Source organism: Protopterus annectens, chromosome 11.part0 (genome assembly GCF_019279795.1).
Source record: "Protopterus annectens isolate FY-2018-M chromosome 11.part0, PAN1.0, whole genome shotgun sequence".
Taxonomy (NCBI): domain Eukaryota; kingdom Metazoa; phylum Chordata; order Ceratodontiformes; family Protopteridae; genus Protopterus; species Protopterus annectens.
This window is the reverse complement of record NC_056745.1, coordinates 1,101,074,862-1,101,091,939: the sequence shown is the minus strand read 5'-3', so window position 1 is coordinate 1,101,091,939 and position 17,078 is coordinate 1,101,074,862. Positions and strand designations below refer to the sequence as shown.

Genomic DNA, 17,078 nt, shown 5'->3' with positions numbered 1-17,078 from the left:
GCTAGTCAGGCTTATGGGGCGATAGTTTCCAGGATCCATTGAGGCACCACCTTTATGGAGAGGGACCACTGTTGCTGTACGCCACTCTTTGGGCACATATCCTGTAGTAAGGCTGAGATTGAACAGTAGTTTTATGTTTGGGTTTAGCTCTTCTTGGAGTTCATGTAGGACGCAGCCTGGGACACCATCTGGTCCCATTGATGCTGTGTTTTTTGCTTTGGAGAGGGCGGCTCTTATCCGAGCATCTGAGATGTCAGGGGGCAGCACTCTGCTGGGATAGATATTTGCCCTTTTGGTGGGGAGTGGGGGGAGAAGTTTGCGCTGAACCTGTCAGCTAGGATGTTGGCAATGTCTGTGGGTTCAGTGTATTTTTTGTCATTTTGGACTAATTCTGAGCATATCTGGGAATTACCACCCAGTTTCCTAACATAACTAAAGAAAGCCTTGTGATTATCTTTAGTGTCCTGTGCAGTTTTTCTCTCGAAGCTGGCCTTAGACAATTTTATGTGTGCCCGTAGTTTTTTGCTAATACTGATCAGTGATGCCTTCCCTTTTTGGGATTTTGCTCTATCATTTAGTAGCTTCCTCCTTCTATTGTATAGTTTGTTTATGGCTGGGGTCCACCAGACAGGACGTCTGCCTTTGGAGGATTAGGTCTTGGTTTTATTTGGGATCGCATGATCCATGCATTCCTGAAGGTGTTCATAGAATGCGTTTATAAAGGATTCTGCGGTCTGGGCCGTATTTTCCACAGGCCCGGGGGCTTTGAAGGATTCCACCTCAGTTTTGAGGAGTGTGAAATTTGCTTTAGAGAAGTTTTTCACTGTGGTTTTCTGGGCAGGGGGTGGGGTCGGGATGTGAATATCCAGTGAGATTAGTTTATGGTCTGATCTTATCAGTGAGGGATACAATTCTGGTCTGGAGCATAGAGTTCCCATGTTGGTGATGATCAGGTCCAGTATGTTTTCCCCTCTTGTGGGAGTGGTAACAAGTTGTTCCATAGCATTTGAGTTTATAAATTCTAGGAACCTTTGTGCTAGGGTGTTGGAGCTAGAGTAATGCTCCCAGTCTATGTTTGGGTAGTTGAAGTCGCCCAATATAATGGTGTTTGGAGAGACCTTCATATTTTCCAGTGTTCTCAGGAAGGCCGAGTGGGGTTCCTGGTTTTGGGGGGGGTGGTCTGTAGCAGGCTATATACTGGAAGGCAGTTTTACCCACTGTTAGTTGCACATGAATAGTCTCTGATGCTTCGTGCTTTGCCACCAACTTGGAGGTATGGGTATCTTTGATGAATATCGATACTCCCCCTCCTTTTGTGATTCGGTCCAAGTTTTGGGGCTGAAAAGCATGGTATGAGGTATATCCTGGTAGTGCTGGGGTGCTCTCGAGAGCCCTGAACCAGGTTTCTGTTACTGCACAGATATCGATGTTCTCCATGCTAAGGAGAGTTTCGAGTGCTTGCATCTTGAGGTTTAGACTTTTGGCATTGAGTAGCATTACTCTTAGTTTCTTATCCCTTGTGATACCTATGGAGATGGGTTTGTCTTTTGAGCCTTGCCTAAAAAAGGCACTATGGGGGTAGCAAGAGCCTTTGCCAATATCCGAAAGCCCAGGGGTGACAGGTGCAAGCCGTCCCTAGTGAAGCATCGTGGCTTGTCGAGCATATCATCCCAAGCTGACAGGCATTGGATCCCCTTTGAATGACACCAGTACTTAAGCCAATTGTTGAAATTGATCATCTTGTCTTCATATTGTGGCATCATTCTTGGTGAGGGTAAGATGCTACTCAAGGTCAGGGTCATACCGGCCTGGGCTACATGCTCAGAGAGCTCCTTCATGTCTCTTTTCATGTAGTCCAGGGAGGTACGTCTCGGGTCATTCACACCAGCATGGACAATGACTGAGTCATATTTGTACTTGCCTTGGAGTGACCTGAGTGCTTGTGTTATGTGGCAGAACCTAGCACCCGACAGGCTGCTCACCGTGACCCTCTCCTTGTTCAGCCTGGTGAGCGGGATGTCAGTGTGCCTGACGATAGAGTCACCTATTACAAGTGTATCAGGTGTGTTGTTTAGTCTTAAGGGCTGTGACTGTTTGGCACACTGGCTTTGTGAGATATGTGTTGCACATGTTTTGTTTTGGGGTAGCGGCTGCTTGGGTGTCTGCTTTGGAGGTCTCTGCTGCTTTGGCAGATCTTTATTTAGAGCCTCCGAGTATGTTTTTGTGTGATTATGTGTTTGGTTTGCTGTCTTGGTAGGTCTATGTGAGACTGGAATTGTAGTGAGTGTGGTTTCCTTCTCCTCTTGACTGGTTATGCCAGTACTGAGGTGAGAGAGCTTAGCCTCCAGTTTGGCTATATGGTTGCATCTCTCACATGTGTTGGAATTTGTTGCGAGGAGGAGAGGGTTGTCTGTGTACATGAGGCAGTTGTAACATTGCCTCAAGATTCCCAGATTCACCAGCTGGACCGGAGAGGAGATTGACAACTGACCTTTGGACATGCTAGAATAATATTGGGAATTCCTTAATAATTGAAAACCAGGGCCAGTGGGGAGTGAGGGTGTAGTGCTTTTTATTTTTAGTGCTGACTTATATAATTGCTTTAGTGAGCAAGTGCCAGGTAACTTAAGTGCAATGTGTTACAGGTAACTTAAATGCAAAAACGACAAACAGTAACTATCTTTCAAGTGAAACAAGGAAATAAGTACAGTAAGCAATACAGATATCACTAGTGATTCACAGAAGCGCTGAGAAGCCACGTATTAGGTGGAATTAGCGTTCCAGGGAAATAACAAGCAAACAAACAACAAGCATATAAACAAAGCTAGCTTCAGCAGGCCTGGATCTAGTCTATGCTACAGCAAACAAGGTGTACCAATTTCAGTAAGATACAGTTCAAATATTCAGGCACTATAAAACTTTAACCAGAAATTCCCAGCTCAGAAGGACTGAGTCCAGCCTCTTCTCCCACAAGAGTGCAGACCACAAACCTTCTTAATGTAAAATAACTGGCCTGACGCTAAAGTGCTTAAACCAGAGCTAATACACTTTAAGAATAACAGACACTGGGCTCTCAATTAGCAGTTCCCAGCTTAGAAGGATGAAAGCTACCTGTCCTGCCACCACAGTGCATGCCACAAACCTTCCTAATGTAAAACAACTGGTCTGAAGCCCAAGTGCTTAATCCAAAAGACTTAGAATGATAGCTACACTTTAATCAAGTTACTACCAAGCAGTAATAAATACAATTGAATACTTTAGAGAATGCCTGGATTAGTGCTCAACTTACACAAACAAAGCTAGGTCCAGCAGGCCCGAATCCAGTCTATGCCACAGCAAACAAGGCGCACCAACTTCAGTAAGAAGCAGTTCAGATATGCATGCACTATAAGCCTTCAACCAGAAATTCCCAGCTCAGAAGGGCAGAGTCAAGCCTCTCCTCCCACAAGACCACGAACCCTCTAAATGTCAAATAATTGGCCTCAAAGCCCAAGTGCTTAAACCAGAATTAATACACTTTTAGAATAACAGACACTGAGCCCTCAATCAGCAGTTCCCAACCTAGAAGGATGTAAGCTACCTGTTCTGCCACTACAGTACAGACCACAAACCCTCTCAGTGCAAAACAACTGGTCCGAAGCCCAAGTGTTTAAACCAAAAGGCTTAGAATGAGTTACACCAAGCAGTAATAAATACAATTGAGTACTTTTAAGATGATGCAAAAGTAAAAAAAGTAGGTAGAAACACAAGTACAGTAAAAGCAGATGAAATTTTTTTTTTTTTTTTTTTTTTTTTCTGAACAAGTGCTGAGATCAAAGAAACAGATTTGAGTGCTGAAACTAGAAAACTGGCTAGTTATAAGAAAAAAAAACTAAGCTAGAAGGCTTCTCTCCAACACAGAAGGGCTTGGGGGCTCAGAAGCCTACAAATAGTGTATACCACTTAACAGGAAAGGCAGGAAACAAGCTTAAATTTTTTTTTCTGTTTCCCAGATGCTCTCTTTGTACACAGTAGGAGTGCCTGAAATCAGAATATGATCTCACTGCACTCAGTTGAGTGAGCAAAAGAGATGGGCCCAGAAGGAGTATCCAAACACAAATTTACAAGAGGGGCGGGCAGTTGCAAGGCCACTAAGATTAACACCAAAACAAAAACAGGGAGAGTGGGTGGGACTAACTGAAGAGCAGAGTCAAAACTTCCAGTTCAGTTAATATTCCTTCCACACAGTTAAATCAATTTAAATACTGTATTTTTTTGAAAAAAAAAAAGAGCAGATAAAGGTACTTAAATTCTCCTATACGTCCAGTTGAATATAGCAAGTTCTTAGCCAGCCAAAGCTGAGGTTTTTAAGCAGAAAATATTTCACACTGTACCACTTAAATAGGCAAGGACAGGAAATCAAAGAATGTGACTACCCCCACACCTGTAATTACTAGCAAATAACAAAATTCAGCAAACATTGACTAACTTCCAGTTCAGCTAATATTCCTTCCACACAGTTAAAATCAATTTAAATACTGTATTTTTTGGGAAAAAAAAGAGCAGATAAAGGTACTTAAATTCTCTTATACGTCCAGTTGAATATAGCAAGTTCTTAGCCGGCCAAAGCTGAGGTTTTTATACCTCATACCATGCTTTTCGGCCCCAAAACTTGGACCGGACCACAAAAGGAGGGGGAGTATCAATATTCGTCAAAGATATCCACACCTCTAGGTTGGTGGCACAGCACGAAGCATCAGAGACTATCCATGTGCAACTAACAGTGGTTAAAACTGCCTTCCAGTTTATAGCCTGCTACAGACCACCCTCCCAAACCCAGGAACCCCACTCGGCCTTCCTGAGATCACTGGAAAATATGAAGGTCTCTCCAAACACCATTATATTGGGTGACTTCAACTACCCAAATGTAGACTGGGAGCATTAATCTAGCTCCAGCACCCTAGCCCAAAGGTTCCTAGAATTTATAAACTCAAATGCTATGGAACAACTTGTTACCACTCCCACAAGAGGGGAAAACATACTGGACCTGGTCATCACCAACATGGGGACTCTATGCTCCAGACCAGAAGTGTATCCCTCACTGGTAAGATCAGACCATAAACTAATCTCACTGGATATTCACATACTGACCCCACCCCCTGCCCAGAAAACCACAGTGAAAAACTTCTCTAAAGCAAATTTCACACTCCTCAAAACCAAGGTGGAATCCTTCAAAGCCCCCGGGCCTGTGGAAAATACGGCCCAGACCGCAGAATCCTTTATAAACGCATTCTATGAACACCTTCAGGAATGCATGGATCATGCAATCCCAAATAAAACCAAGACCCAATCCTCCAAAGGCAGATGTCCTGTCTGGTGGACCCCAGCCATAAACAAACTGTACAATAGAAGGAGGAAGCTACTACATGATAGAGCAAAATCCCAAAAAGGGAAGGCATCTCTGATCAGTATTAGCAAAAAACTATGGGCACTCATAAAATCGTCTAAGGCCAGCTTTGAGAGAAAAAGTGCACAGGATTCTAAGGATAATCACAAGGCTTTCTTTAGTTATGTTAGGAACCTGGGTAGGAATTCCCAGATATGCTCAGAATTAGTCCAAAATGACAAAAAATACACCGAACCCACAGACATTGCCAACAATCCTAGCTGACAGGTTCAGCACAAACTCCCCCCCTCCTCCCCACCAAAAGGGAAAATCTCTATCCCAACAGAGTGCTGCCCCCCTGACATCTCGGATGCTCAGGTAAGAGCCGACTTCTCCAAAGCAAAAAACACAGCATCATTGGGACCAGACGGTGTCCCTGGGCTGCGTCCTACATGAACTCCAAGAAGAGCTAAACCCAAACATAAAACTACTGTTCAGTCTCAGCCTTACTACAGGATATGTACCCAAAGAGTGGCGTACAGCAACAGTAGTCCCTCTCCACAAAGGTGGTGCCTCAACTGATCCTGGAAACTATCGCCCCATAAGCCTGACTAGCTTGGTCTGCAAAGCTATGGAAAGGATCATCATGGACCTCATAAATAAAGATATTGGGGACCTACAGACACTGGATCCTACCCAGTTCAGCTCTGTTAAGGGCAGATCCTGCCTCTTAAACCTGGTCGATTTCTTTGAAACAGTCACCAAGGCCATTGACGAGGGGAAGGTGGTCCACACAGCCTACCTGGACCTTGCAAAAGCCTTCGATACAATACCCCACTCGGGCATTATAGATAAGCTCACCAGCTTAAATATAAACCCCTATGTCACTAGATGGGTTGCAAACTGGCTCATGGACAGAACCCACATGGTTAGAATTGCTGGAGCCATGTCAGACTCCATACCAGTTACAAGTGGCATCCCACAAGGCTCAGTCCTGGGACCTCTTTTGTTTGGTATATATTTCTCGGAGGTACAGGCCAACACGGAAGGACTGTGGCTGACCAAGTTCGCAGATGACTGCAAACTGGGTGCCATAATCGACTCTCCAGCCGACACAAGCATCCTCCAAAAGGGCCTCATAGAAACAGACAACTGGTGCCAGAGCCATGGCCTCAAGCTAAATGCCAAAAGTGTATAGTCATCCCCTTTGGCAAAAACAAAGTGCCCACAAATTACCACATAGGTGGTAATCCATTAAGTACAGAAGAAGTAATTAGGGACCTGGGGACCCAAGTAGATAGCAATCTCTCATTTGACAACCACGTGGCCAAAATGGTTAGAAAAACATTTTATATAGCCCACCTAATCATGAAGGGATTCACATCTAGGTCAGGGGAAGTCATCGTGCCTCTTTACTCATCCCTCATCAGGCCCATAATTGAGTACAATGCCCCTTTTGGGATGTACCTTACCAGACACCTGCAGCATCTGGAAAGACCCCAAAAGTACCCCACCAAGAGGATCAAAGGGCTCAAACAGATGCCATATGCTGCCCAGTTAAAAAAACTCCAGCTCTACTCAGTGGCATACCGCCTGCTCAGAGGCGATCTGTGCCTGACGTATAAAGCCATGTCCAACCCGGAATTAATGGACATTCTGCACCTCAGAAAATCCAAATCCCATTGAGCTACACGCTCGAGAGACTTGAACCTCAGCACTGAAATAAATAGGAGATGTTGGAGGGACAGATTCATAACCCAGAGGCTCCCTTCACTCTGGAATAAAATCCCAGTCCAGGTTAGGCAGAGTCCTTCACTGACTCTCTTCAAGAGGAATCTTGATGAGTGGATGGGAGATCGTAGGTTTACCCCGGGTTTCACTTCTGTGTCACTGTTAGACAGAGGCACAGTATACTAACCTCGAAAAAGGGCATAGCAAAATTAATTTAAAATGGGTGGTGAAAGCCAAACACACTCTGGCTAGGCTTATAAATGCCCTAGGGCAGATAGCCTGGTATGAACCTATGATAGCATAGAGCTGTACCAAGTAATACTTTAATGTGTTAGAATCGGCTTTTCTCTACCTCATGTACTTACTGTGCTCGCTGGCTAGCCAGCTATGTTGCAAGTTGTGCTTGTATTCTTGGGTTTATCAAGTGGTAATTAATGGGTTTTAATTTTCAATGACAAGCAAACTATGCATTATAACTTTTATTAAGTAAATGTAGGTACAAGTAGTTCTGATGATTGAGTAAGCAAATGCTATAAGTTACAGTACTACTGATAGCCTCTCTAAACTAAATCTCTTACTCTGAGCAGCATACAAAATAAATTCCTAACCTGGAATTAATTTTTTACTATATCTTGTTGTCAAGAAAGCAACAGTCCACAGAGCTGAGTACTGTTGCACACACAAGTAGAACCTGCTGTTATGAAAATAGCTTAGCTCATACTGAAGTAATTTACACCTAAGATAATGGAACTATCTTTCTATTATAAGGATCTAAAGCAGAGTTCAGTAAAACCTCTGTGACCTTATCCTGTCCAAAAGCTTATAGATAGTCTCCTCCTACTACCATGTTCTTTGGTGTCCATCCTGTTTCTTTTTATGTTCCCAGCTTGTCAACAGCCTAAATAGCAGTTTTGACTGATTTAGTTAGAAGAGACTGTTTAGCACTAACTATATGCCCCTCCCAACTCAGCCCCTCCAATCCTATCATTGTAACTGGTTCCATTGTGAATACTCATGTTATGTGTATGTGAACCTTACCAGTAAATCACTGGCAAGACTCAATAAAAAAATCACTGATGACTGTGAAAAAAAAATCACTAGCAAGACTCCGTAAACAAATTTTTTTGCAATCACCGAGGCCTCTTGTACCTACAATGTGAACGACTTTGCACTCCATCCTGCTTACTTACTTGCACAAATTCCAGGGTCATACAACCATGTAGAAAAGTGAAAACACATGCAGAAGTGGAATTTGTGCCATTGCTGTATTACAAACAGTGCTGGCAGTAACACTATGACAAAGCAGAATCAACAAATTTACAATCTTATCCACTCTACACTGATAAGGAAGCCATTTTAATTAAACCCTACTATGTCCTGCTTTCTTTGTCCTATCAATATTCTATTTCTTTTCACTCCCATTGTCTTCTGCATTTGGTTTTTGCCCTCAACATACTCAGGGTAACCAGCCTGTTATTTCTGAATATCTGTACAGACAAGTCAGGGCAGTTACCACGAAAGCAAAATGCAGATCATGTAGAGTACCTGTGCAAGAGTGGAATGAAAACACCTCCAGGAACGTAATAGTAAGTAGTTGTACAAGTTTGCATTTTGTAATTAAAATGCAGCCATTTTGTTTTGCAAGACAAACTTCTAGCTTTTATTGTGATGGGGGACCATCATCATTAGTGGCCTAAAGATTTAGGCAAGTGTTTTTTTTTTTCGTACACTGCAGTGTGGTTACTCATTAGAATCTCTTAACTTTTTTCATATGGACAGGTGTGATTTCAAGTGTGGATACAGTGTTGGGAAATTTCTAGATCTGGACAATGAACTTTTGGAATTGTAATTAATATTGAATTGTTATATAATAAAGTATGCAGTATGCTTCAGACTGTGTGTGTGTGTGTGTGTGTGTGTGTGTGTGTGTGTGTGTGTGTGTGTATGTATAAAGTTCCCAGTAGCTAAAAAAAAGTGAATTTCATAAGAATGCTAAATTTCTAATTCACAGTATAGCTGAAAATAGTTCTAAAGTTTTAATAAAATGATTTCTGCATTCTCGGGAGCATTTGAAAAGGAAAAACATTTGCAATATATTTTGGGACACTTGATTTTTGTTTAGTCAGAGCTTTCTGGCTGACCTCTCTGTATTTCACCAAGTTTTCGTATGGGACATGTTAATGACAGGTTGTAGCCAGGTACTTGGCAGTCAGGTATACACCAAGTAAGCTCATATGTACACATTAATCTTAAAGGGAGGAGATAGGCAACATTTTTGATCAGTTCAATTTCATAAATTCTAACTAACTAATCTCTTGAAGCACATAAACAAAAAGTAGTCAAATGCCACAGAAAAGAATATAATAAATGCCTCCAGTTATTTGTGAGTGCTGTATTAGTAACTGCACAATAAAAGGGTTTTGCATATTTATATATTTAGAATAGATGCTATAGCTTATAGAAAAATGGTACATATTTTAGGAGTTGCTAACAGCATAAAATATTGATAAAATATTGATATATCAACCTGCAATTCTTGGCTAGACCCCTCTTGGGGATTTATGTATTTGCCATGATGAAATATGCATTTTCTTAATATATATTCTGTGTTTTCACCACAGCAAATTTTAAACCATATCCTGGATGACATTGAGTGTTTCATCACAAAGCTTCAGAAAGCTGCGGAGGCCTTCTCAGAGCTATCAAAAAGGAAGAAGACAAAGAAATCCAAAAAGAAGGGGCCTGGAGGTAAAGTGCAGTGTATTCCCTTACATTGTTAAATTGAAAATGAAGTTGTGCACAGACAGAGAAATTTCATCACAGAGCGCCTATCTGTTCTTTTTCACTCTACCTAACCAATCACACGTGATGGCAGTTGCCATTTATTTGCTTTCCACTTCCTACTTTCCTCCTGCTTTGCTGTTATTACTTTCTACTTGTTTCTGTTCCTTTGTTTGATCTCTGATGGTGTGTAATTATTGACACTGCATGCACTAGATTTGTTGCTAAGGTGTTCACTCCTCAGTCCCAGGGCATGTTTCTGTTAAACCTACTTGCCTTTTTCCTCTCTTGAGCTCTGCAGTGTTTCTTTCACATTCCTTATAGCTATTACTAGCTGTGATTTCATTACTGTCACAACACTGGTCTTTGAAAAGGGATTCCTGTTATATTTTCTGTGGTGAATGAAATGTTTCTGTCATAGTCATCTGTTTCATTCTTTACTGAAATTGAATGTGTCTCTACATCATTCTCTTGTTTGCTTTTCTACTGCATGTATACAAATACAGGATTCATTTGTTCTTTCATTTGTTCTTTTACAGTGTCTACTTTTGCCTTAAGAGTCATTGTATTTACTGTATTTTCTCTAGCTGTACCTTGTATTTGTTTAGGTTGCATTCCATAAAATAAAAGCCTTTTGGGCCTTGCCTGCATTGTCAGTGACCTCTTACTTTTTTTTATTTTTCTTTTTATTTGCACCTTCCTCTTGCTTGCCTATACACTCGCCCACAATTTAGAATGCTTTTTTGATTTGTGGTGTTCCATCTGTTGTTCCAGTGAATGTTTTGTGATAAAACCAGCCTGTTGCATTTATGTCTGTATATATTCATCTGTTGATTCTGCACCCCGCATCATCACCTGTATTTGTAGTTTTGTAGCTCTAATCTGTACCAGGAATCAAACTGTATGCAAATTGTCATTACATTAGTGTTTCCTTCATGAAGTATGACTAGTTAAGATACCTTTCTTTAGCAGATTTATCTGAATGCCAAAAGTAACAGGATTTCTAATTGCTTCAAAACTTGTGTTGATGACGTAATGTTAGTATGATGCTACTACATTGCATTTTCTCTCATTCTCTAGTCATATGTTCTTTCTCCTTACTGAAGTGTGCACGTGTCCTCTGTTCCTGCCCAGTGATCATCACCTTTTAAAGGTCTGTTGAATGTAAGGTGTGCTTCCTGATATAACTACACGTGTATCATTTTTCGTAGTCACAATGTTAGGAAGACACGAGATGTCGTAACAGTTTGTTTTTTTTTAAACCCTTTTTATTGAGGATATTGTGAATGGCAAACATACATGCAAAAAGTACATTTCCTGTAGCTTCACAGCTCTGAGATAAAGTATTCAAATAAATACACATTATACAGACATTTCATCAATTGTACACCTAATTACCCAGAGTTTTGAAACTTGGCATCTGAATAGTAATGTGATTTCTAATGGGGTTTTTTTTGCAAAAAATTGTCTTAAGATTCTGTTCCCCATATAACCATACCTCCCAGCCTGTATTCATTAAAACCATAGCACTGCCATTAAACAAATAATAGCAGGGGGTTTCAAAAGAGAAGCACGTTCTTATTTTTCAAACTAGATGACCTTTGACTGCCAGGACCCCATATAAGTAGTAATAAAAAATCTTTGTATGTTTTTTTTTTGCTTATTTAATAGCAATTGTATTTTTAAATATACTTAACTTAAATTTGATTATTTAATAATTTATATACCATTAAGTAGATGTAATTTCATCAGAAAAAAATCAGTAACTCTGGGAGGAACAAGTCTAAATGTGGGGGGGGGGGGGTCAGAGTCATAGTAATATGCCTAAATCCTAACAGTTGAAAAGAGTGTTAACATGATCAGTTCATGCCACTGACCTTTGGCCCTAAGTGTTTTCACGGTGTCTTTATGTGTAGTATCAGAGTTAAACTACATGGGGATAATATATCTAGAGTAATACAAAGTATGCAAAAGTTACCTCGCACAAATCTTTGTAGTAAAAATAAAGCATATTCAAGTTACGCAAATTAAAGTTCTTTAACAAAACCACTTCACTTCACAAAGTTAAAATACAAAGGTAGAAAATAGAAGGAACGTACAAGTAGAAAATGAAGATACAAATCGGATATGAATGTATAAGTAAAGCACTGCACATTAGAAAATGGCAACTAAGTGGAGATCCATTTTAATACAGACCCAGACCAAACCTGTTAAGTTTTGTCCAGCATGAGGAAAACTGGGATAGGTTAAAAAAACTGCTAAAGTTGTTGTAACCCTTGGAAGTGCATGTGCTGCAACTGGAGACACAAGTGATTTGGTAGGCTGCAAGCTTTGCATGCATGCTAGTGTTAGATCATTTCCAAAATAGTGACATTAACATGCAGATGAATTAATGTAGGAATTCCCCTATTGAAACTGCATTCCAGAAAATAATGCAGAATGGAATTAACTTGTAAAACAAATTCTTTATTTGTAAAAATGGCCTTGTTAATTCTTGAAGTAGCAAAATGTACAATGTGATTCTGTTAATTCCTTGGCCTGTTTATTATTAATTTTTAAAGTAAAAAAAAAAAAAAAATATATATATATATATATATATATATATATATATATATATATATTTTGAGGTAACAATGCTAATTATTTTTATTAAGTAGAAAATATCTTTATTGAATTATCACTTATGACATAGGCGATCATACATTTATGTAAATACAAATAAATATTATTGACATATTTTCATTTGCAAATGTTATACATCACATATATTCTACTACACAGTACTTGTCATTCAACCATTACATAGCTCATTTAGTTCCTGCTTTTCCTTGAACCTCATTCCTCCTCCAAAACATTATTCTGCATATATTGTTTCCCAAATTCCCATTTTTGCTATGTAATTTGCTCCTACCCTTTTCTAAAGATCCCATTTCCAGCTCTTTTATCTCTGTTACTATATTCACTACTAAAAGTAAAATATATTTATCCCTATAAATAGCAGTCCTTTAGTTTTACTGTTTGGTAACAGCAGTATACTAATTTTACTGTAATTTTGCCACTTGAGATTTTCTTGCTGTTGCTTAGTTTGAAGTGTACTTTCTCACCAAATTCTTCATTACTTTTTGTGTATACTTGACAGTAAAGAAACAAACAATGAGGTAAAAAGAACAAAGACGCTTACAGCCAGGTGCCTTCATGTTTAATTTAAATAGTCATAAATTTATAGAGTTGAATTATCAATGAAGATGTCCAAATTCTGGTCACTGACACAGATACACAATTAAGTAAATGAGTAAAATATTTAAACGTGTACTGCTAACATTCATGTGCTCTCATCTGTAGTAAAATTGTAAATGTATTATGTAAGTAGTTTGGAAACAAGAAACCTTAAAGGAAAAGAACTGATAAGAAAATATCACTTTTTTTTCAAATATTGAGTTTATTTGTGCGCAGTGGTGCAGCGATAGCATTGTTGCCTCACAGCAAGATGTTCTCCGGTTCGATTCTCGGCTTGGGGTGCCTTCTGTTGTGCAGAGTCTGCATGTCCTCCCTGCGTTTGTGTGGGTTTCCTTTGGGTGCTCTGGTTTCCTCCCACATTGCAAAGACATGCATCTGGAGCATTTCTCCCCGGGCCTCCGCTGAAAACTGGCTTCGTTCCAAGTCGGACTTTCCCTGTTAACAAATGTAAAATAAATAAATAAGTAAATAAATGTGATGTTAACATGGTAGTTATTGGTTGTATCTGCAGTGCTCTTGCTAGATAATTCTTCAGATCTGCTTGACTGCTTGGAGAATACAGAACATCTTGTTGTTAATGTAATGGGAGAAAGTTTACTTAGTCTGTGGGACTGTGTCCCGCCACAAAAGATGCTTACTCAGTTATTTTTCAGATAATATTAGAAAGGTTATAAGAATCTTTTGAATGCAATGAAAAACATAGTTTGACACACTTAAGTTTAAAAAGACAGAACAATTGTCAGATGAGAGTATTGTGTGTTACTTGTTTAAACAGCCTTAGAAGAAATTGTAATTTTATAGACCTTAACTAAAAGTTGTTGTGTCTTTCGGCTTTTCCCGGTTAGGGGTCGCCACAGCGGAACTCCGGTCTGCTAATGATTGGTGGTTGATTTTTATGTGCTGGGTTACCAGCCCTGATGCACAACCTTCAACGAAGGTACGCCCATTCACGCTTGTCTCCAGGCAGAAGACGCTCTCGCTGAGAATCGAACCGGACAGCGTCTTACTGTGAGGCAACAACGCTACCGCAGCACCACCACCGCGATAACAACAACTAAAAGTTAGGGTGCGATTTAAGTAGGTAGTGTGTTGTTGAAGTTTGACACTATTTTTCTTACTTCATTAGAAGAATCCACACACTAAAAACACAGGTAACAAATCATTTTTGTTTAATAATAACTATACAATGAATGAGACAGTGCACAAAATTAAGATTCAGCAAATCATACATAAGTAATATAATGAAACTGTGAAACAGTTGAATAAATCTTCATGTAGATATTGTGAGGGAATGTGTCTAGTGAAGGGGAAGGTGTGTAATGCATGTGGTTGGATATACCAATTTACAGAACTATGCAAAGCAGCAAGAAAGTGTAAGAAACATCAACTGCTGACAAATTATAACAGAGCACAAAGATAAAACTGAGAGTACAGTCCACAGATGACGACTTAAAACAAACTACACAGTAAAACACACTAGAAACATTGATATATGTTTATACTTTAAATATCAATGATACATCAAGGAAATCTGAAGTAAAACAAGATTAGGAAACAAAAACAAATGCATATTTCTTAAGGTGTGTCAGAGAATGTAATTAGTGAATGCATTTACCATGAATTGTATATAAAGCAATATGAAGATATGTGAAGGCTGCCAGCCTAGCTAGATAGGATTTTGTAGATAATCCTGTCATTTGTAAATATTAATGTAAACCACATGCTTGTTTTCTTAAATGTAAGAAAATTATGGTAAATGTTGAACTTCAAAAATGTAACCACATTGCACTCTGCTGGAGGAAAGCTGATAAGTCAAGCATTGTATAATTGTTTGATCTGAAAACTCAGAATTAATGTGTGACACCCGTGCACTGGCCCAGCAATCAAGGAGCCTCAGTCCTCACCACTAACACAAGTGAGGGGCATCCACATTGGGGAGGATAACAAACACACAGTAAAGTACAATTCCCCTTAAGTGCACACAGAGATCAGTCAGTCTGGGGCTGGTTTCTCCCCAGATCCCCAATAAAACTCCCCACAGGCACAGCTATAGGGTCCAGATCTCAGCCTAGTGGTCAAGCTAAAACCTCCAGCACCCTCTCTGTCCAACCAGTGCTTCATGTCCCAGCCCAAGTAGCTGACATACACACACACACACACACACACACACACACACACACACACACACACACACACACACACACACACACACACACACTTTAAGATATGAGTTATATACAAACACACAGACACTCCTGGGGAAGGCTGGCACAGGTTCTCCAGCTGTGGCCCATCCTGCCAGGCTATAAGGTAGTAATCACCACCACCAACCATTATTTATCAGCTACTAATAAGGCCCCTATCAAAGGGTGCCCAGTTATTACTGTGCGATATATTATTATCCAGATGGTAAGTGTAACTGAACAGCAAGACTTATTGGAGTGGCTTAGTACAGTATCACTATATACATGCAGTGTACTCTACAGCTTAGATTATTTCTACACAAAACAGCCACAGTTGAGAGGTTTAAAAATATTTAATAATAAATAAGAACACAAGACAATACTTCTTACTACACAGTGCTAGTCAAGAGTTTAGAGATCACAGAGAAATGCTTAAAATAATACATTAGAAAAGTTCTGACATCAGTACAGAAAACAACTAGTCTAATCTTCCAATTTCCTAGCTATTTCTAAGAGAGACATTAAAGTCTAAGATCCTACTTGTATACAGAGTACAGGCAGAGTGCTAGTGAGTTGGATGTTCTCAAGACAAATACAAAATGCTCTGAGTCTCTCTCCTTAAATTGATAACACGGTACTACTGACTCATTTCAGATCCACCTGCACAATAAGTTATTTGCTGTAATCTGGACTGGGTAACACAGGGGGTCCTCCCAAAGCTTCTTTAAGCTTCTTGAATGTGTGCTCACATGCTGTGGTTCACACTACCTTATCTGGCCTGTTCTTCCTTGTCAGGTCTGTGAGGGGAGCAGTAATGGTACTATAAATGGGGACAAACTTTCTGTAGTACCCTGCTGTCACTAAGAATGCCCTCACCTGCTTTTTGGTAACAGGTTTAGGCCATGCCCAAATGGCTTCCACTTTGGCAGGTTCTGGCCTGATCTTACCACTCCCCACTCTATGTCCCAGGTCGGAGACTTCTGCCATACCCACCTGACATTTGCTGGGCTTAATGGTCAACCCTGCCCTCTGTAGTCTGCCCAGCACTTCCCTGACATGCTGAAGGTGCTCTTGCCAGTAATGGCTGTAGATCGCAATATCATCTAGGTAAGCAAGGGCATGCCCTCCTGCTAGGATATGATCTGCCAGGCTCTGGAAAGTTGCTGGGACATTTTTCATCCAAAAGAGCATCTTTTATCCCAAAGGGCATCTTTGTGAACTCATACAAGCCAAAAGAAGTCACAGAGGCTGACACCCCCCTAGCACTGGGAGTCAAGGGCACCTGCCAATAACTATTGTTAAGATCAGTGGTTATAAGATACTTATCCCCACCTGGCTGCTCTAGGGCCTCATCTGTCCTAGGCATAGGGTAAGCATCTGACTTTGTGTGACTAATTTCCTGTAGTCCACACACAAACTGGTGCTGCCAACCTTCTTTGGCCCTAGCACCACTAGGGAGGACAAGGGACTGTTGGACTCTTGAATTACCCTTTGTTCCAACATCTCCTGTATCTTCTCCCTCGCAGTCTGTTTGACTCTCTCAGGTACCCTATAAGGGGCCTGCCTAGTAGGACTTTGGGGTCCTGTATCTGCCTGGTGCTGCAGCAGGTGGGTGCACCCTGGTTTCCCAGTGAACATGTCCCCAAACTCCTGTAACAAAGCTCAGATTTCTCAAACCTGGGTAGGAGATAGCTGCTGGGACATTGCTTCCCCTTCCACTTTGGTGTCAGTCTGAGCCTCACTGAGGAGATCAGTCACCAGATCTCCGTCAGACTTCTCAT

The 17,078-nt window shown here is 40.4% G+C and overlaps 1 protein-coding gene across 1 annotated transcript in view; it reads left to right on the top strand.

Moving 5' to 3' along the window:
• Positions 1 to 17,078, top strand: part of LOC122815029 (epidermal growth factor receptor kinase substrate 8-like) — a 351,458-nt gene that overhangs the window by 192,679 nt on the left and 141,701 nt on the right. The window contains exon 4 of the mRNA XM_044087280.1: positions 9,718 to 9,844. Within this exon, the coding sequence (XP_043943215.1) occupies positions 9,718 to 9,844 (127 nt within the window). The remainder of the gene's footprint in view (positions 1 to 9,717; positions 9,845 to 17,078) is intronic.